Source organism: Cicer arietinum, chromosome 6 (assembly GCF_000331145.2).
Source record: "Cicer arietinum cultivar CDC Frontier isolate Library 1 chromosome 6, Cicar.CDCFrontier_v2.0, whole genome shotgun sequence".
NCBI classification, from domain to species: Eukaryota; Viridiplantae; Streptophyta; class Magnoliopsida; order Fabales; family Fabaceae; genus Cicer; species Cicer arietinum.
The window spans coordinates 63,534,865-63,557,249 of record NC_021165.2 but is presented as its reverse complement, the minus strand read 5'-3'; the positions used below and the strand labels follow the sequence as shown (position 1 = coordinate 63,557,249).

The 22,385-nt window shown below is 36.3% G+C and overlaps 1 protein-coding gene across 1 annotated transcript; it reads left to right on the top strand.

Moving 5' to 3' along the window:
* Positions 1 to 15,370: 15,370 nt before the first annotated feature.
* On the top strand, positions 15,371 to 22,379 carry LOC101494924 (uncharacterized). Its single transcript, XM_073369673.1, has 3 exons — positions 15,371 to 17,159; positions 17,241 to 18,708; positions 18,870 to 22,379. The coding sequence occupies exons 1-3, from the start codon at positions 15,472 to 15,474 to the stop codon at positions 22,377 to 22,379; spliced, it is 6,666 nt and encodes a 2,221-aa protein (XP_073225774.1). The 5' UTR covers positions 15,371 to 15,471.
* The last annotated feature ends 6 nt before the right edge of the window (positions 22,380 to 22,385 follow it).

Here is a 22,385-nt window from a genome sequence, read left to right as displayed (position 1 = left end):
TTCTGAGTGTTCATTTCTTAGAGTGTGAGAGTTATTATTATTATCAGCTTTGTTAGAAGCAACTACTCAAGTTCCAATCTTTTGCATCCAAATCGATAGTTGTTTAGTTCCTTCTTCAATTTGGGGTTGTCAGGTTGTTAGGAGAAGACTTGGCTTGTAGGGTCAAGGTGGTTAGTTCCTGGGGTTGTCAGGCTGTTTGGGAAGACTTGGTTTGTAGGGCTAAGGTGGTTAGTTCTTCAAAAGTCTGAGGTTATCATGTTATTTGGGAAGACTGGCTTGGAGGGTCAGGTGCTTTGTAATTCAAGGTATTTGAATTAGTGGATTGAAGCTTTCTAAATGAAGAGATTGGATGTAGCCAAGTAAGTGGTGAACCAAGATAAATATATGTGTTAAATTATTTATGCTTTCATTGTTTACTGCTTCTAAATCTGATTGCTTCTTATCTAAGTAATTCATAAAAACCAACCGACCTTTATCAAATTAGCAAAAAGTTATCAACTTTGTCAAACACAATTCAACCCTCTACTCGTGTTTGCACCTTCAAAGTTGGAAGATGTTCCAATCCCAATGGATGTTGTTCATATACATTGGAGGAAATTAACGATGAATAGTGATCAAGAGGAAGAAAAGTTGGAAAATGATTCAGAGTTGGACATTACATCAAAGATGAATATAATTTGGAAAACATGGAAAACACTTAATATTGCTGGAAGCAGGGTGGTGTGAAGATCAGATCAAAACAAAAGGTGGTGTGAAGAGGAAAAAACAAAAGGTGGTGTGAAGAGGAAAAAAGACAATAAGCCAAAGGGATTTGACATATATCGTGGTCCTACATATTTTGAGCATGTTGGTGCATTATATTATGATAATGCAAATACTCAAGTCTATCAACAATGAACCATCAAAGCATCCCAACAAGTATCCAAACAAACCTCCCAACAAACATCCAAACAAGTCTCTTAGTTGAAGTAGCTAAAATATCACTAGAAAGGGGTTGAATAGGGATATTGGAGTTTTTAAATTTACTTTTGAATATGTATCCTCTGCGAGAGGATGAAGATCAGAGTATGATAATTTAAAAACTTTAATAAACGATTAAATATAGAGAACATGGTATAGATAATGACACACCAAGATTTATATTGGTTCACCCAATGAAGGCTACGTTCAGTCCTCACAAACTTGTGAGTTTTTTACTATGGTTCAAACTGGCATGTCCTTTTTTTCAGAATTCTTTACAAAATGTATGTTCCTAGCCTCACCAGGCTTACAATTCCTTTTTTTTTTTCTTTCTGATTACAAAAGTTATCAAGTGTAAAACAACTTGGAAAGTACATAATAAATGATCGATGATGAAAGTATGATATTTCTCTTTACAATAACTCTCCAAGAGGATATTCTAAAAGATATAGTTTAGGACTATGTAAAGAGAGGATGAGATTGATCTTCTTAGCTTTGAGAAAAATATTCTTTGTAAGTAGTTATATTTGAGTTGAAGAAATCTTTTCCTTATATAGAGTTCGTGAACCTCTTTCCATGAACAAAAGGACTTTGATGAACGTTGGACCTTTGAGTAATTGTCCAAGGTTCTTGGTCTGATTTACAAAAATGTCATCCAGTTGTCCTTGACAATATGGCCTCAGGAGGATGAGTTTGCAGTTTGTCCTCTGATTGGAGGTTCAACCTCCCTTGAAAGTCGTACATGAGCTATCATTGTCTAGTTTGATTTTCCAGTCTTTTAGGGTCAGTCTTTTCAGGTTAGGTGACACCTTTTCTTTTTTTTACTTTTCCTTGGGTAGGAGGATGAATATGCAACTGCTTATCATCCTCTTATCGTTAGCTTCTGACTTATATCCTCCTTTTCTTCAATTGTTTTACTCGTAACTACTTGTCCTTAAATTTATCTTCTTCTTATTTTGACATAGATTCATTTCTTCTGTGATACTATATATTCATAAAATGGTTCATCCTCTTTGGTAATTCATCCTCTTGAATGTCTATCCTCCAGTTTACACAACATGTTGAATTAAATCAACTTTTTCTTCTTTTCATCAAGATGACGAGAAACCTGTTTCTTAATTTGAATACACTCAAGAACACATATTAGATAATTAACATAATCATAACCATTATATAATTTTGTTATCATTAAAACTATTTAAGAGAAATTTGTCTCAACAATCTCCCCATTTTTTATGATGACAAATTTTTTTAGATTATGATGAAAAATTTATGAGACTAAATGTTTATGTTCCCTCTAAATCATATGTGTAATATTTTTAAATTTAAAAAATATGTATTCCCCCTGAACATATGCCAAAGTTTTTGAAATAATAGAATTGAACCATAAAGTGACTTCATATTAAAGAGACTGATATTGCAAAATGGTAGTTCAAAAGACATAAAAAATTAACAAGCATAAACAAGAAGATTGAAATAAAGGTTTCAAAAAGTATCCTCTTGAACAAAAGTTGACAATAGGATGATCATAATCTATCCCCCCTTGAATTTGTCAACCATAAAAAAGTAGAACTATTCAGGCATCTATTTGGATGGGGAAGAGTCATCAGACGAGGACGAGGTTGAAGGTCGAGTGAGGTCCGATAGAGGATGTTGGACTGGAAGGATAGGAGGACGGTTTCTAGGGGCAATTATGGTGATTAGATGTTTAGTGACCCATTCCAGTAGAAGACCAAATTGAGCTATTGATTGATGAAAAGATGCAAAATTTGTAAAGAGTTTCTTCTGGTCTTTCCTAATTTTCTTGAGAAGCCTTAATTCTTTTTTCATTTCTTTTGGCTTCTGTCCTCCTTGCAGATGTTGGACGAGGCTGGTCGTCAGGCACATCGTTGACATTAGCCCTTTTGATGAGAGAGCTGGCTCCTTTATCCTGAAAAGGAGTGGTCACTAGTTTTTGCCAAGAATGAATCAATAGAACTAAACCTTCTCGTAACTTCTGGAAGTGTAGTTCATGAAGGAGCCTCATGAGTGGTTGTAGGAACAATTCCAATTATTAGAGGAGGACATGTTAGAAAAGCTTCAACAACAATACTTACCTGTTGTGGGGATGGAAAAAGTTGAGACATAGTGAAGGAATTTTGAGGATGTTGTGGTATGCTGACAAGAGGATAAGGTGGAGAAAAGAATGTATCTTGAAGATTTTGAGAAGTTTCTGCAAGTTCTTCAGCTTGAGGTGACTTGAATGGTGAGAGTTGGTGATAAGAGAGATTTAGGTCAAAGTATAGTTATTCACCGTGTTGAGACAAAATCTCTCAAATGATTTTAATGATAACAAAATTACTTAAAAGATTATGATTGTGGTTAATGACTAATATGTGTTTTTGAGTGTATTCATATAAGAAAATAGGTTATTAATCACTAAGGCAAAAAGAAGACAAATCTGATTCAAATCTGAGGATGGAAAACGGCGAGGATGGCCCTGCGAGCTGTTGAATCTTCAAATATGCACAATATGTGTCCTCACCAGAACAAATGCTTTTATTCATTAAAGAAATGCACAACAAAGTCAAAGAATGAATAAATAAAATAAAGAAGTTAGAAGGCCAAAAGGAAAAGGACAAGAATAGCCAGATCTAAGTCTAGAGGATGACATACTATGCTGAGGATGGTTCAGCAAAGTTGAAAGCAACCCATCAAGCATGTGCAAAGGCTAAAATCAGACCATTTATTGTGCTTGCACGAATGAATACATGAAGAAGTCAATTTAAAGAAAGGCAACAACAAACAAGCCAAAAATAGAAGATCACATGTGAAAGCAGATCTGATCCTCGGACTGGAGGATGGCAGACCTATGAAAGAGGGTGGCTCTCTCTCTTGTCAACATCACCCTCAAAAGTTGAAATCAACCTAGTCCTTAAAGTTTTTGAAAAGGTTGTAGCTCACATGGTCAAAGAAACAACTTTGCACTCTTTGATAAAAGAGAATAGACAAAGACATCTCAAGATCAAGTTTCAAGGAAACTGATCTGCATGTGCGAGGATGGCCTCTGTCAGTCCAAGAACAAGCTGAATGGCAGTTCTGTAATTATGATGAAAAACCTTGGATCTTTTGTAATGAATTCCAACGGTCATCATAGAGCTTGGACCTCTATAAAATGCAATAAGCTCTTCATCATATGACACACAACACAATTGCATAAAAAGATCAAGCATCTTAAAGCTATCAAGAGCAATACCCATCCTCTCTTCATAATTTCTTCAATCCTACATTAGATCTTTGTAAATCCTTTAAGAAAGTATTTAGAATCAATCACTCTCATATCACTCTATAATTTTCACGTGAGATACACTTGGAAATTGTTGAAACTTGATTGTAAGCTTGGTGATGCTAAATACTACACAAAGTGTAATCATCCTTTGTGAGAGGTTGATCAATTTGAACATTAGTGAAATCTCACAAGTGTGTGAGGACTGGACGTAGCCTTCATTGGGTGAACCAGTATAAAAGTTGTGTGTGTCATTCTTTATATTCTCTCATTCTTTTGCTCAGCTTTAATTTAAAGGTTTGAGTAACCATCCTCGGTTATGTGATCCTCTCTGAGATGATAGTTTTTAAAACACGTGAAAATTATTTTTAAACAAAAAAATCCCTATTCAACCCCCCTTCTAGTGATATTTAGCTACATCAATTGGCATCAGAGCAAGGCTCTCTAAAAAATACACCTAACAGTGTAAGAGAAAAAGATCCAAAAGAAAAAATGTCAAAAGCTAAGTATATTCCTAAAGGAGGACCATCCAGCCGACCTCCCTATTTTGATGGCACAGGTTACTACCACTGGAAAGGTAAGATGAGACTATTTCTCATATCACAAGACAATAACATGTGGTCTGTGGTTGAAAATGGGGATCACATCATCAGAACCAACAACACAGACACAACCTCCGATGAGAAACCTCAAGCACAATGGACGTGTGCTTTGAGCAGGGAAAAGTATGACAGAGTTGAAGAATGCAAAAACACTAAGGAACTCTGGGACACTCTAAGGATCCATCATGAAGGATCAAGCCATGTTAAAGAAGCAATGATTGACATGGGAGTAAGAGAGTTCCAATTATTTGAAATGAAGGAGGAGGAAACCATTGACGAAATGTTCTCAAGGTTAACAATCATACCAAACAACTTAAGATCTCTTGGAAAGGTATACTCTATTCAAGAGAAGATAAGAAAAATCCTAAGGAGCTTACTAAAAGAAAGAAGACCAATGGTGACTGCCATCACGGAAGCAAGAGACTTGACAAACATGAAATTAGAAGCTCTAGTTGGAACTTTAAGAGCTCATGAACTTTTGTTGCTGGCAGCCAAACCAAACAAAAAAGGAAGGATAATTACTCTAAAATCCAGCCAAATAGAAAGTTCATCCTCCAAGAAGAATGAAGATCTCATAAAAAAGGAAAACTCAAAGTATCCTCTATCTGAGGATGAGGATGAACTCGTTCTGATTTCCAGAAGACTTCAGAGGATGATAAACAAAAGAGGACAGGATAGAGAATCTCCTCAAAAAGAAAAACTGACAAAAGTCAGATAAATTGTTTTGAATGCAACAATATGGGACACTATAAAACTGAGCGTCCTCTAAACAAAAGAAACTCAAAAAGATTTCCCTTCAAAAATAAATCTATGATGATTACTTGGGATGACAGTGACGAGTCATCCTCTGAGCAAGAAACGGAACAAGAGGCCAACCTTTGTCTCATGGCTAAATCAGAAACTGAAAAGGTAAGTATTTCTGATCTATGTCCTACTTGTCAGAAATTAGAAATTGAATTTGATATCCTCTTAAATAACTCAGACATTTTATCTCAAAAATGTATATTTAAAAAAAAACAACTTGTTGAGATAAAGAAACAAAATGAGGAGCTTCGAAAAAAGAATGATGAGTATATCAAAATCATTCAAGATTTGTAGCATTCTCATATTCAAATTTCAGAGCAACAAAAAACTTTTAACGAGAGGAAAGTCGAAACTCATCCTCAACCTCCTCACGAGGACACAGAAAAGGAAATTTTGAAAACAGAGGTTAAAGAACTAAAAAATGACATTTCCAACTTTGTCAAATCTACAGAAACATTTCAAAAAATAATGGGATCTCAATCTGGAATATTTGACAAGGCTGATATTGGTTTTAAAAGTTCTCAAAAACAGAAATTGTATGAAAAAATTTTCTTGCCTAAAAAACAAAAGGATAGGCCAAAATGCACTTTTTGCAAAAAATTTGGGCATACTTTCAAGATATGTCATGCTAAGAAGAAAGCTGAAAATATAAAGAAAGCATGTTCATTTTGTGGTAAACATGGGCATAATAATTCTATTTGTTATCACAAAAGGAAAATCCTCACAAGAGGAAAAACTAACCAACAAGGACCCAATGCAATATGGGTACCCAAGTTACTTTTAACCTCTAACACATGTTCATCCTCTGTCAACAAAAGAAAGCCTTGGTACTTGGACATTGGCCGCTCAAGGCATATGACAAGGGATAAACACTATTTTATTTCCTTGGAGATAAAGGATAGAGGATTTCTCTCTAAGGTACGCAAAAATTCTCATCCTCTGTGATAATACAAGTGCAATAAATCTATCTAAAAATCTCATTCAACATTCTAGATCTAAGCACATTGAAATTAAACATCATTTTATAAGAGATCATGAGCAAAAAGGGGATTTAGAACTGATTTTTATTGACACTGAAAATCAATTAGCAGATATTTTTACCAAACCTCTCAAAGAGGATAGGTTCAAAAAGATCTTGAAAGAACTCTCAATCCTTAATTTTTCTAAAATTAATTGATTTATCATTTTTATGTTCCTTTATTATATTTATCTTATTATGATTTTTTTCATTAAATAAAAATCCAAAACATATCTACTGTTTTATTTAATATGTATATACATTTTTAGTCTAAACCTGCGAGGATAGCAAAAACCACCAGAGGACGAGTGTCCTTATTGGTGTAACTTCCCTTGACACAGCAGACTAGAAAAACTGCACGCCCCCTCCTCTCTCATTGGTCAGCACGCGTGGCGCCTGCCTCCATGTTTCACGTCGTGCATTTAATGCATTAACGGCTACGTATCCTCAGCATGCCTCACCCATCATCACGCTAGATTCCTAGGTAAACGGCGCATTACCTTTCTTTTCTCTCACACGTTTCCTCCCACGATTCTTCATGTACATCTTTCGTCCTCATCTATGTATTTCACGTCCTCCATCTTTCTCACTCATTAACCCTCTGTTCAAAACTTCTCTTTACTCATCAGTTGCTTTCCACTCTAAGTTTTTTTTTCAATGGCTCGTATCAAAATTACTGCAAAATGCAAAATCTCTTATCAAGAACCAGAAGAGAATCAAGATGTCTACTCAAGCACTGAGTTAGATTACCATGAGGAAACCCAATCTGAAGGAAATTCCTTGAACACCATTCCTTCCTCTCAACCATCCAAAATTTCTTCTTCTATTACTCCAAAAATCTCAAAAAAACTCATCCTCCTCAGCTCCCTCCAGGCGCTCCTCCAGAATCATGTCTTGAGCCGTTTCACCAAAAAGGGCGCTTCCTCAAGACAATACGATTCATGTCATCCATTCTGATAATTCAGAGACCAATATACCTCCTAAACCTTCACAACAGCCTCATCCTGCGAAATCAACCTCCAAAAATCCAACTCCTAAAAAGGCCAAACCTTCTTCACCAAAACCCCTATCCTTATCCACAAAAAATTCTAAAAATACTCCACTGTTTGATTCGACCGAACTAGAGACTAACTACGTCTCAAAATGGCAAAACAAATTTGTGGTCAATGGTAAAATCATTGACCTTGCTGATATCAAACAAGGAGGATTTAATGTGGAAGAAATGTTTGACCAACTCGGATGGACCTCCTTTTTCCAAATCAATGATCCCCAGTATCCTCGCCTTGTAAGGGCTTTCTATGCTGCTTCAAAGAGTTGAAAAGGCACCACTAATTTCAGTATGGTGCTAAAAGGGGTTCATATGGAAATAAATCCCACTACGTTATGTCAAATCCTTGATATACACAATGAAGGAGCCTACTACTTATCTGAGACATGGTATTCACAATGTGTCATCACTAGGACCTCAGTACTCCAAAACACTCTCATTAAACCTCCAAAACCGTTAGTGGCCTCCAACCTCGTTCCTATGTGTCGTATCCTCCACAATATTTGCGTTCACTCCATCACGCCCCGAGCTGACAGTTTTAAGAAGGTCACAGATCTTGACCTCATGATCATTCATCATTTGATGACTAGTATTCCTCTTCATTTAAGATATGTTATTTTTTGCTTCATGGTGAATGCTGTTGTGATGGGACGATATGCTCCCTATGGGATGATTTTGACTAAAATCTTCAAATTTTTCAAAATCCCACTTGAGGATGAACCCTTCATTCACTTCAACAACACTTTTTCTATGAAGAATATCAAACAGACGAAGATTCAAAATGATGATCGCCTTGCCTCTTAGAAACGGAAAGCTCGTTATTCCTCTTCTTCCTCTCAAAAATTTGAAGAAGAAACCATTCAACCACCACCTGAGGATACACCATCACCACTTATTCAAAAACCCACCTCTCCACCGTGTAACTTTCCTGATCATACTCCATCTTCATTCCATGACTCTCCTTCTTCTAACTCTCATGTCCAACCATCTCATCAGTCTTCACCATGTTGAGAAAAAATCTCTCAAATGATTTTAATGATAACAAAGTTACTTAAAAGATTATGATTATGGTCAATGACTAATATGTGCTTTTGAGTGTATTCATATAAGAAAATAGGTTATTAATCACTAAGGCAAAAAGGAAAAAAATCTGATACAAATTTGAAGGATTGAAATTCCTTAGGATAGCCTCGTGAAGAGGATGGAGTCTCAAATCTGCACAACACTTGTCCTCTCCAGAACATATGTTTTTATTCATTAAAGAAATGCACAACAAAGTCAAAGAATGAATAAATAAAAGTATGTGAAATAAAGAAGTTAGAAAGCCAAAAGGAAAAAGACAAGAATAGCTACATCTAAGTCTAGAGGATGACAGAATAGGCTGAGGATGGTTCAACAAAGTTGAAAGCAACCCATCAAGCATGTGCAAAGGCTAAAATCAGATCATTTATTGTGCTTGCACGAATTAATACATGAAGAAGTCAAGTTAAAGAAAGGCAACAACAAACAAGCCAAAAATGGAAGATCACATGTGAAAGCATATCTGATCATCGGACTGAGGATGACAGTCCTATGTAAAAGGGTAACTTTCTCTCTTGTCAACATCACCTCAAAAGTTGAAGTCAACCTAGTCCTTAAAGTTTTTGAAAAGGTTGCGGCTCACATGGTCAAAGAAACAACTTTGCACTCTTTGATAAAAGAGAACAGACAAGGACATCTCAAGATCAAGTTACAAGAAAGTTGTGCATGCACGAGGATGGCTTATGCCTGGCCTAGAAAAGCTAAATGGCAGTTCTGTAATTATGATGAAAAACCTTGAATCTTTTGTAATGAATTCCAACGGTCATCAAAGAGCTTGGACCTCTATAAAATGCAGCAAGCTCTTCATCATACAACACACAACACAATTGCATAAAAAGATCAAGCATCTTAAAGCTATCAAGAGCAACACCCATCCTCACTACATGCTTTCTTCAATCCTACACTATATCTTTGTAAATCATTTGAGAAAGTATTTAAAATCAATCACTCTCATATTACTTTGCAATTTCCATGTGAGATACACTTGGAAATATTTGAAAATTGATTGTAAGCTTGGTGAAGCTAAAGCATACACATTTTGTAATCATCCTCAGCGTGAGGTTGATCTGTTTGAACTTTAGTAAAATCTCACAAGGGTGTGAGGACTGAACGTAGCCATCTTTGGGTGAACCAGTATAAAATTGTGTGTGTTTCTCTCATATTTCTCTCTCACTCTTTTGCTCAACTCAAAACTGAAGTTTTAAAAACACTTGAAATTTTTTTTACAGCAAAATCTCTATTCAACCCCCCTTCTAGTGATATTTAGTTACATCACACCAATCCACAAAATGACTCCCCTTAATGAAGTCGATCCTCTCCCTAAGGATACCTTCACACCAACTCATCTTCAAAATATGGAAGATGGTGAGGAGTTATATTTTGATCTCAATTTGTCTTATCCTCCCTCTCCTACGGATGTGCTTATGGCTTCTCCTCCAACTGTGCCAATGGAAGACGATGTGCTCCCACAACCAGTTTTTGCAACCAATTCACATTCCTCCTGCTGCAACTCATGAAGAACCTGCCCAACCTCTCCCTGAGGTCACAGGTTTGTTCAATTCCATTGACTCCTTTTTATTGCCTCGACTTATAACTGTTCAAAGGACAAAGTTGGGAGCTTTCAGAATAAGAGTTCCAGTGTAAATGATCAGCTTAAGGACTCGGTTCCTAGCACGAGGATTAAGGACATCAAGAATCAGAAGCAAATGAAACTTCTTAAATTAATTAGGAAGGATCAGAAGAAAATCCTTCACAGCTTCACTCACTTTCAGAACTCCTTGGTTCAATTTGGTCTCATTCTTGAATGGGTTACCAAACACTTGGTCCCTACTATTGCTCTCGGAGATCACCCTCCTAAGCTACCAGCCCAACCATCCTCTGATGTTCCATCTCCTTCATCCTCATCAGACGAACCATTCTCATCAGACTAAATCTGTGGTTATTTCTTTTTGATGATGCCAAATTCAGGGGGAGAACGATTATGCTTAATCTAGTAGCTGTTTTGTGTTAAACTGTTTGTTAAGTTGAATTGTTGTGTTGCCTATGTTTGTTAAGTTGAATTGTTGTGCTTCCTATGTATTATGTTTGATGTTTATGCTATGTTGAACAAAACTTTGGAATACTGTCTTATTTTTATGAAGTTTTATTTATGGTTAAAATTCTATTATCTCAAAACTTGTGGCATATATTTAGGGGGAGTAATTATTTTTATTTTTAAAATTTTTTACAGATATGATTGAGGGGGAGCATAAACATTTTATCTTATGAACATGTCCTATTTAAAATCATAATCTAAAGAATTTTGTCATCATAAAAAAGGGGGAGATTGTTGAGACAAAATCTCTCAAATGATTTTAATGATAACAAAATTACTAAAAGATTATGAATGTGGTTAATGACTAATATATGTTTTTGAGTGTATTCATATAAGAAAATAGGTTATTAATCATGTAGTACCTAATTTTTGTCCCAATAATTTAAAAATAATAATAATCATAATATATTTAATAAATATTTTACATTTATTAACAAAAATATACAAATTAGTATTTTACAATCCAAATTTGAATGTATACCAAATTTTAAATAAAATAAATATATAATAATTGAATTGCAACAACTCATTTTTTTTTTCTTTCATTTCTGGCAACACATTACAACATTACAGCCTGTAAAGCAACCCATCAATCCTCAGCCAAGCCTCACCCAAGTCATTTCAGACACCATTTCTTCCTTACGCTTCCTTCTTCACACACATCAACACAATCTCCTGCCAAAAAAACAACTTTTATTATCAAAATCCTTTGTAAACATAATAGAAACCAGCAGAGTTTACTTTTAACATTTGTGTAATAAAGGACAGAAAAAATTATTTCCCTAATAGTACATTGCTTAAAATTTGTTGCAAAACCAATGAAAAATCCAGCTAAAATTAGTGCGAAACAATACAAATTATTATTACTATTATTACTATTATTTTTGAAGTTGTTAAGATACAAATTAAACTATTTGTTTGTTTTGAAATTCAATTTAAAAATAAAAAATAAAATATTCTTAAGAGGATTAAATTAGATGTGACATCTTTTTACTCCTTGGATTTTGAGACACGAGTTGTACAATTCGATCGTCTTAAAATTCATATTTTAAGATAATTATTCAAATCAAACAAGTTTTTTTATGTTCGTCAAAATTGTTTTTTTTAAGTAACAAAATACAATTTATTTAAAAGCAATCAACGCATTCACATTTTTTTACCAAGAACTACGTAGCTTTGATTTCTCCATCGCACCGGGAGATACGTAGGAGCAAGATCACACTCTTGTCAAGCACACTAATAAAAACTTTCTTTTTTTCCATTCTTTTTTAACACACTTTTATCTCAAAAAATCACATTTATAAAAAACAATTTATATTCATATTTAATAATAAAGAAAAATAAATATATTTAAGTTGATATAATTTTGCACAATTAATTAAAGGTAACCGTATTTTAACGGATGTCGTAGGGTGCTAATACCTTCCCTACGCATAATCGACTCCCGAACTCAAAATCTGGTTTCAAAGACCATTTTTACATTTTTAAGGGTTTCCCAATATTTTCCCTATTTTAAAATAAATTTTGGTGGCGACTCCATTGAATTCGATGAAAACTCGAAACTTTAGGCCGCGACAGCTGGCGACTCCACTGGGGATATTTCGAGAGTCAAGCCTAAAAATTAATTGTGCATAATTTTTTAACTTTTTTCTATATTTGTTTGTTTTTCATTTTCATTTTATTTATGTGTTTTTATTTCTTAATAAGTATTAGTTGACATTATAATATTCTTTTAGGCTAGTAGATTATTTTTTATTTTATGTTATTTATTTATTTAGTATATGTATATATATTTTGTTAATATTATGGAGTTATTGAATTATGCTTATTTAGCACATACACTTTTACTAAAAACACACACTTATGAGTGGAACCTTATACCCGGGTTTGAACAAAACTTAAGTTTAGTTTCGAGATCGCGTAGTGGTAGCCTTCTGGATGTACATCCTGTTTGGTTAGCATGAAGATCTCACCTAGAGTTTGATCCTATTGAGGTTATTGTCACTTCAAATAGTTTACCTATTGTTGTTGACAATATTCTAAAATAGGATTATTGGCTCTAGGAACCGTGTTTAGAACCATAGAGCCTCCCTTGTGAGAGTTTCACTACATAAGCCAATAGATCCTTTCATTGAAAGAATATCTATTAAAACCAAAAAAATTATCTCATATATTCAAGACATTATAAATATATATTAGTTTCATTCATATGTCATGACATTTTTTTTTTCTCTCTTTCTAAGGAAAAATAAAACATAATAGCATTTTGCATAAATTTTCAGGATTTTTGGGGAATCATACAAACTGTAGTCACGTGTTATTTAAGTGGACAATGGGATCAGAAAAAAGAAAAACTTTACTTTTAAAGTTTAAGCAACCTGATTTGAAGAGTTTAAAAGACATCAGCAGTCAGATGAAAACTATACAACGTGAGAGTTTCGTTCACAAATATGGAAAAATTCTAAATCTCTTGGCAGTGAATGTGCAAACAGGGGCCCTCACAGCATTGGCTCAGTATTACGATCCTCTCTTAAGATGTTTCACTTTCCAAGACTTTCAGTTGGCCCCGACATTAGAGGAATTTGAGCGAATACTGGGTTACTCCCTAGAAAGAGGAAATCCTTATCGATATACTGGGCAACCACCGAAGTTGGACACAATTGCTGAAGTGTTGAAGATCGACATAAGAGAGTTGGCAAGTACAAAAGAGGAAAAAGGGGCTATTCATGGGTTTTCAAGAAAATATCTAGAGCAAAAGTGCCAAGATTTAGCTGATAAAAAAGAATGGAGTACTTTTATAGATGTTTTGGCCCTCATTATCTACGGTATTGTTATATTTCCAAACCTTGATAACTTTGTAGATTTTGCTGCCATAAATGTATTCTTAGCTTTTAACAAACATAAACAAAACCCAGTTCCTGCGGTTCTTGCTGATGTATACTACTCTATGCATATGCGACACGAGAAGAAAGGGGGAACAATTTTATGTTGTGTTCCAGTGCTGTATACTTGGTTTGTATCTCACATGTTCAAGAAAGGGTATCATGTTGGGGTCAAGAGCAATCGTGAATGGGCTCAGGGTATAGCTAGCCTTACTGGAGATAAAATTTCATGGTACTATAGAGAACAAGAGGTGGAAGAGGTAATATGCCGATGCGGAGATTTTCCAAATGTACCTCTCATGGGAACGAAAGGATGTATTAATTACAATCCAATGATAGCTCTGAGACAACTCGGCTACCCCATGTTGGATAAACCAGATGATAAGTCATTGGAGGCTTTTGTTTTGCACAATACGGGTATAGTAGACCCACCAATGTTGAGAAGGGTAAGTCGAGCTTGGGAGTTGATCATCAGAAAAGGAAAAATACTCGGATGTAGAAGTTGCAGCACAAAAGAACCCTATCAACAATGGGTAAAGAAAAGAGTCCAAGAAATCAAGCTGCCTTTCCACAATACAGCCTCAAATAGTCAGGAAATGCCTGAACCTATCCTTGTTGCAAATGAAGAGATAGAAGAACTCAAAGCATCATTGCTAAAATCTGAAGAAGAGAAAAAAGAGCTACAAGCGAGATTAGAAAAAGTCTCTCAAGAGAACGACAACTTAAGATCAGAAAACACTTGTAAGAGTCAGTTATTCGAGAGAAGCAACAAGAGGTTGAAAGTTGAAAAAGGAAATAAACTTGACATACAAGATTGTTTAAGAGGCGCAAATGAAGAGTTAGATGTGCGAAGGCAAGAAAGGAATACAGCTATTGAAGAAGCCTATATGTGGAAGCAATTGTGGACAAAATCAGCAAGCTCTGAGAAGAACATAAAAAATGAGTTTGAAGATTTAAAGAAACAACTGAAAGAAATGGTAGATCAATATGAGAATCAAGTAAGGAATGAGAGGCAACAGAAGGAAGAAATCGAAGAATTACTCTCAAAACACCAAGATGCACTAAAAGTAGAAATGGAAGCTTCTAGTGAGTTGAAGAATTACATTGATTATCAAGAAAATATCTACAATGACTTGAAGGATGAAACCATATACTGGGAGGAGCGTTTCATGGTGTTGCTTGGGCAATTGAAGAACCAAGAGATTTATAAAGAATTGGAAGATAAAGGCAAGCATTGGAAAGATTGCTTTTCGAAATTGGCAATGCTAGCTAATCAGGCAATCATAAAAATTCCAAAACATCTAAGAGAGATTGATGCAGTAATGCATCCACTCAACACTCCAATCAAAGTCTACAAGTTCGTCGAATATTGCAAACATTTAGTAGAAGAATTGGAGGAGAAGATTGGTTGTCCTCTTGAAAAAGATGATTGAAATACAATAGTCGATGTAGCTTTTTAATTTAAATGCAATGTACTTTTTTCTCATCAATGAAGGATTTGCTATTTTGTTTATCGATTCTCATATTCTTCTTTCATTAATAATTCGTGCAAGACTTATGATTCCCCAACATCCAAAAAAATAATTGCATTTTCATTCCATTCATGTTTAATGCATACTCATAATAATATTTTTTTTTATTTTAAAAAAAAATACAGAAAAAATCAATAAAGTTGTTTCCCCGACACCCTTATCGGACTCGTGCAAACTCGAAGATCATGGAAGAACTTGAGCAAAATCAAGAGGTGATGAGAATGGATGTCAACCAATTGAAGGACAAGGTTGATCAAATCTTAGAAGCTATACAAGCTTTGTCAAGGAAGGGGAATACTGATGAGAATCCTCCGGCTGCAAATGAAGAACACCAAACCACTCCTTCTCACCCACCAGGCTTTACCCCGACTACCCAGCAACCTCGTACAACAACTATACAATTTCCTATGTACGGTCTTCCACCCGGTTATACTCCACCCTTAGTCGTCAACCCCATGGAAAACAACCCAAACCACTTAAACCCCCAAAACACTCAACCCTCAGAAAATATTCCATATATTGCACCCCAAGTACCCCATTTCGATACTAATGGAAATTGGCATCAACCTCACATTGGGGATGATACACAATCAAAGGAAAAATTCCATGTCTTGGAAGAGCGAATAAAAGCTATTGAGGGGTATAATGTTTATGGCCTTGAAGCTTTCGATATGTGTTTGGTTCCTGATGTGACTATCCCTGCCAAATTCAAGGTTCCTGACTTTGAAAAATACAAGGGCAACACATGTCCTAAAAATCATCTAACTATGTATTGCAGAAAAATGGCATCTCATGCTCATAACGATAAACTTCTCATTCACTTCTTCCAAGACAGTTTGAGTGGGGCATCGTTAAGTTGGTATATGCATCTTGAGCGAAATCAAATTCGTTCATGGAAGGACCTAGCTGATGCCTTTTTGAAGCAATACAGGTACAACGTTGACATGGCCCCTGATAGGATGCAATTGCAAAATTCACTGAAAAATGACAACGAAGCTTTCAAAGAATACGCACAACGGTGGAGGGAAATGGCCTCACAAGTAGAACCCCCATTATCTGAAAGAGAAATGGTTGGTATGTTTATGGATACTCTCCCGTCGCCTTTTTTTGACAAGATGATTGGGAGTATGTCATCAAACTTTTCTGACCTTGTCATGATAGGAGAAAGGATAGAAAGTGGGATGAGGAGTGGCAAGATCGTATGTGCAGCAACTAGCGTGAAACGACCCCAGACGACATTCACAAAAAAGAAAGAAGGAGACACTAACGCTGTAATGGTAAACCCCAGAATCTCTTATTTTCCACCCATCAATTCTTATCGACCCCCAATTTTCCAGCCCCCGATACCACAAAATCCTTACACCCCTTATCCATATGTGGCCGCAACCACACAAGCTTCATTCCCTCAATATCACCCTTCAAGACCACCTTTTTATCAACCACCACCTACCGCATTTTCCCCACAAAATCAATACCCAAGCTCAAATCACTACAGACCACCTGTCAATCGAGAAAAAAGGATAACTCGTTTTGATCCAATTCCCGTCACGTATAGCCAATTGTTGCCCCATTTACTTCAAAATTCAATGGTAGTCATAAGACCAATGAAACCTCTTGAACCACCATTTCCAAAATGGTATAATCCAAATGCCAAATGTGAATATCATGCAGGAGCCGTTGGGCATTCCATTGAAGATTGTCAAGCCCTAAAATCTAAAGTGCAAGAATTGATTAATGCAAAATGGCTTACCTTCAAGGAGGACAATCCCAACATAAGGAGCAATCCTTTGCCAGGCCACGAGAATGCTTCTGTGAATGCCATTGAAGATGGGATGGACCAATATGCAATAGATGATCATGTGTTCACCATGGGGTCGTGTGTGGAAAATAATATGTCTTTCCCAAAACCATTGGAAATTCTTTACAAAAAAGAGAATCTTAAGTCAACTCCTAGCAAACCAAATGCAATAATTGTCGAAACACCAATCCCGTTTCCTTATGGAAATACCAAGGCAGTACCATGGAAATACGAAGTCACATCCCACTTGGCAGATCATCAACCAAGTGATGGTTGTGAACCTAAAGGAACTGAGGTCACTAACATCTCAGGGATTGGTGGAATGACTCGGAGTGGTCGAGTATACACTCCTGAGCAACTTAGGAAAAAAGAGGTTAATGGAGAAAAAGGAAAAGAAGATATGTATCATACCATAAAAGGACAAGAGATCAGTAAAAAGACGGTGTCTGAAGAAGAAGCTAGTGAATTTTTGGAGTTTGTCAAGCAAAGTGAATATAAGGTGGTGGATCAGCTAAACCAGACCCCTTCCAAGATATCAGTTCTCTCCTTGTTATTGAATTCTGAAGCACATAGAAGGGCACTGATGAAAGTTCTAAACGAAGCCCATGTTACTCGTGATATCGCTGTCGATCAGTTTGATGGAGTTGTCGGTAACATCACTGCTAGTAGTTGCTTGAGTTTTAGTGATAATGAATTATCAGCTGAAGGGACAGAGCATAATAAAGCACTGCACATCTCTATGAGGTGTCACGATCACATTCTTGCACGAGTGCTAGTAGATAATGGTTCATCATTAAATGTCATGCCTAAATCAACACTGTCAAAGCTATTTGTTGAGGGAGCCTGTTTGAAGCCTAGTGCTTTGGTAGTGAAAGCGTTTGATGGATCTAGAAGACAAGTGATTGGTGAGATTGACCTGCCAATTCAAATCGGACCCTACATCTTTGGGATAACCTTCCAAGTAATGGATATTAAACCGGCGTACAGTTGTCTTTTAGGGAGACCATGGATTCATGCTGCTGGAGCAGTGACATCCACTCTCCATCAAAAGCTAAAGTTTACAGTGAACAATAAGCTGGTAATAATATATGGGGAAGAAGATATGATAGTAAGTCATTTATCTTCTACAGGCTACATTGAAGACACGGAGGAAGCCATAGAGACTTTCTTTCAAGCATTAGAAATTGCCAATGTTGTCTTCATGGGTGAAGGATATCGTTTAAAAGAACCAAAACAATCTACCATATCATTGAAGTCTACCAAATCCATGTTAGAAGGAGGAGTTTTTCTCAATTTGGGGAAGTTGATAGAAATACCAGAAAAGAACAATAGGTACGGGTTGGGATATGTACCTACTCAAGCTGATGAAGAAAAGGCTGCGAAGGAAAAAAGAGAAAACAAGGTGACTCGTCGAGAAAACTGGATACCGAATTCACAGAAGATTCCTATTTGTGACATTCGTCAAAATTTTCAAAGCGCCGGAATAATATATGCTGATCAGGTGGCTGTTGCGGAAGAGGATCATGGTGATGATGATACCCTCAAGCTAGTGTACCCTTGTCCTCCAAACACCAATCTCAACAATTGGAAGATCATCGAGTTTCCCGTGTTTGTTAATTCATGTTCAAAGTAATTATGTATTTTTAACTCCTTTTGCTCTGCCCAAGGCTATAAGGATAACTAATTAGGGCATATGTATTTCAATTCCGTACTTATTATCAATAAATGCATTTTTGAATTCTCCAACTGGTTTTGTTTTGTTTTGTTTTTTTTCTCTCTTTTCTCTTTCTTTTGGCAATCTTTATTCATATATATATTTTTTTCTTTTTTTCTTTTAAACAATGCAGAGTCGAAAATGAATATGTTGAAAATAACAGCGCTAGAACCATTTCTTGTAACTTTGAACGTCTGATTAATCATGCCGATGAGGATTGTGAAGACGATTGTGAGCTTCCCCCAGAACTAGAAAGCTTAATTGAACGGGAAGCTAAGATAATCCAACCCTATCAAGAACCTGTTGAGGCGATCAATTTAGGGACTGGGCATGATAAAAAAGAAGTTAAAGTTGGTATGTCTATGAAAGAAAGTGAGCGAGAAAAGTTGGTTAAACTTTTAATTGATTATGTGGATGTCTTTGCATGGTCATATCAGGATATGCCCGGGTTAGATACTAACATAGTTGAACACAAGCTACCACTAAAACCTGAATACACTCCAATTAAACAGAAGTTGAGAAGGATGAGACCTGATATGTCGCTTAAAATTAGAGAAGAGGTCAAGAAGCAATTTGATGCTGGTTTCTTAGCAGTAGCAAAATATCCTCAATGGGTGGCTAATATTGTACCAGTTCCAAAGAAAGATGGAAAGGTTCGAATGTGCGTTGATTATCGGGATTTAAATAAAGCTAGTCCTAAAGATGATTTTCCTCTACCTCATATTGATGTCCTAGTGGATAGCACTGCTCAATACTCTCTTTTCTCCTTCATGGATGGTTTCTCAGGGTACAATCAAATCAAGATGGCTCCCGAAGATATGGAAAAAACTACGTTCATCACACAATGGGGGACTTTCTGCTATAAAGTGATGCCATTTGGATTGAAGAATGCCGGGGCAACCTATCAAAGAGCAATGGTAACCTTGTTTCATGACATGATGCATAAGGAAATAGAGGTTTACGTGGATGATATGATCGCAAAATCTCGAACTGAAGAAGACCATGTTGTTAACCTTCAAAAGTTATTTGAGCGACTAAGGAAGTTCAAACTTCGTTTAAACCCTGCTAAATGCACATTTGGTGTAAGATCAGGCAAATTACTTGGGTTTATCGTTAGTCAAAAAGGGATAGAGGTGGACCCAGATAAAGTAAGAGCAATACAAGAAATGCCGGCTCCACGCACTGAAAAAGAAGTTCGTGGCTTTTTGGGTAGATTGAATTACATTGCAAGGTTTATATCGCACCTCACCGCTACATGCGAGCCGATTTTCAAATTGTTGCGCAAAGACCAAAAGGTTGAATGGAATGAGAATTGTCAAAAAGCTTTCGAAAAGATTAAGCAGTACTTATCAAAACCTCCCATCCTAGTGCCCCCTGTTCCTGGGAAACCACTTATTATGTACTTAACAGTACTTGACGAGTCAATGGGCTGCGTACTGGGGCAGCATGATGAATCTGGTAGGAAAGAACATGCTATTTATTATTTGAGCAAAAAGTTCACCAGTTGTGAAACAAGATATTCACTACTTGAACGAACATGTTGCGCATTGGCATGGGCTGCTCGTCGGTTGAGACAATACATGTTATGTCATACAACTTGGTTGGTGTCTAAAATGGACCCAATTAAGTACATCTTTGAGAAACCTGCTCTTACTGGAAGGATCGCCCGTTGGCAGATGTTGTTATCAGAATACGATTTGGTATATGTTACACAAAAATCCATCAAAGGAAGCGCACTAGCAGAGTACTTAGCCCATCAACCGGTAGAAGATTATCAATCAATGCAGTGTGAATTCCCCGATGAAGACATAATGAATTTAGTTGAAGAGATTGAATCATCTGATAAAGAAAAGTGGAGGTTGGTGTTTGATGGTGCTTCTAATGCGTTAGGGCATGGAATTGGAGCCATTTTGATTTCTCCAGAAAACCAGTTCACTCCATTTACGGCTAGGTTGTGTTTTGATTGTACAAACAATATTGCTGAATATGAAGCATGTGTTATGGGCATTAAAGCGGCTATTGAATCAAATGTAAAATTTCTTGAGGTATATGGAGACTCATTGTTGGTCATCCATCAGACGAAAGGAGATTGGGAAACGCGAGATTCTAAATTGATTCCGTATCACACCCATATCAAAGAATTGACAGAACAATTTGAGAAGATTACTTTTCACCATATCCCTCGAGAAGAAAACCAGTTAGCTGACGCCTTGGCCACTTTGTCGTCAATGTTCAAAATAACCACTAATCAAGACGTGCCGGTCATAAAGATTCAACAAAGAGATAAACCTGCATATTGCTTATCAATAGAAGAAGAGTTGGATGGCAAGCCGTGGTTTTATGACATCAAATCATATGTTAAGAATAAGGAATATCCATTGGGTATTTCAGAGAACGACAAAAGGGTTTTAAGGAGATTGTCAATGAATTTCTTCTTGAATGGTGATGTGCTTTATAAGAGAAATCATGATATGGTTCTCCTCAGATGTGTGGATAAAGCAGAAGCGGGGAAAATTATCCAAGAGGTTCACGAAGGTTCTTTCGGAACTCATGCAAATGGGCACACAATGGCTAGAAAAATCTTAAGGGCTGGCTACTACTGGTTGACCATGGAATCCGACTGCTTTAGTCACGTAAAGAAATGTCACAAATGTCAAATCTATGCTGATAAAATACATGTACCACCCACTTCTTTGAATGTTTTAACATCACCATGGCCATTTTCAATGTGGGGAATGGATGTTATTGGACTCATCGAGCCTAAGGCTTCAAATGGACACCGGTTTATCCTAGTAGCTATTGATTATTTCACAAAATGGGTTGAAGCCGCTTCTTATGCCAATGTGACGAGAAGTGTGGTTGTCAGATTCATCAAAAGAGAATTGATTTGTCGATATGGATTGCCAAATAAGATAATCACTGATAACGCGACTAATCTGAATAACAAAATGATGAAAGAGTTGTGTGATAATTTCAAAATTCAACACCATAATTCTTCTCCATATCGTCCGAAAATGAATGGGGCTGTAGAAGCAGCAAATAAGAATATCAAGAAGATCATACAGAAGATGGTGGAGACATATAAGGATTGGCATGAAATGCTTCCCTTTGCATTACATGGCTATAGAACCTCTGTTCGTACCTCAACAGGGGCAACTCCTTTCTCATTGGTGTATGGAATGGAAGCGGTACTTCCCATCGAAGTCGAAATTCCCTCAATCAAAGTCCTGATGGAAACAAAACTAGAAGAGGCAGAATGGGTTCAATCACGATATGACCAATTGAATCTCATAGAAGAAAAAAGAATGATAGCTTTGTGTCATGGTCAACTATATCAAAAAAGACTCAAAAAAGCTTACGAGAAAAAAGTCCGTCCTCGAGAGTTTCGAGAAGGAGAATTAGTGTTGAAGAAAATATTGCCCATAAAAAAAGATTCTCGGGGAAAGTGGACTCCGAACTACGAAGGACCATATGTTGTGAAAAAAGCTTTCTCTGGGGGAGCTCTAATACTCGCAGAAATGGATGGAGATGAGCTTCCACTTCCAGTAAACTCAGATGCAGTCAAAAAATATTATGCTTAAAAAAAA

Bases quoted from the DNA above. Each gene is read 5' to 3' on its own strand.
- LOC101494924 (XM_073369673.1), top strand. From the start codon at position 15,472: ATGGAAGAACTTGAGCAAAATCAAGAGGTGATGAGAATGGATGTCAAC. The intron at 17,160-17,240 runs GTCGTGTGTGGA...GTCAACTCCTAG, and splicing joins GATCATGTGTTCACCATGGG to CAAACCAAATGCAATAATTG. The intron at 18,709-18,869 runs TCAAAGTAATTA...CTCTCTTTTCTC, and splicing joins CCGTGTTTGTTAATTCATGT to TTTCTTTTGGCAATCTTTAT.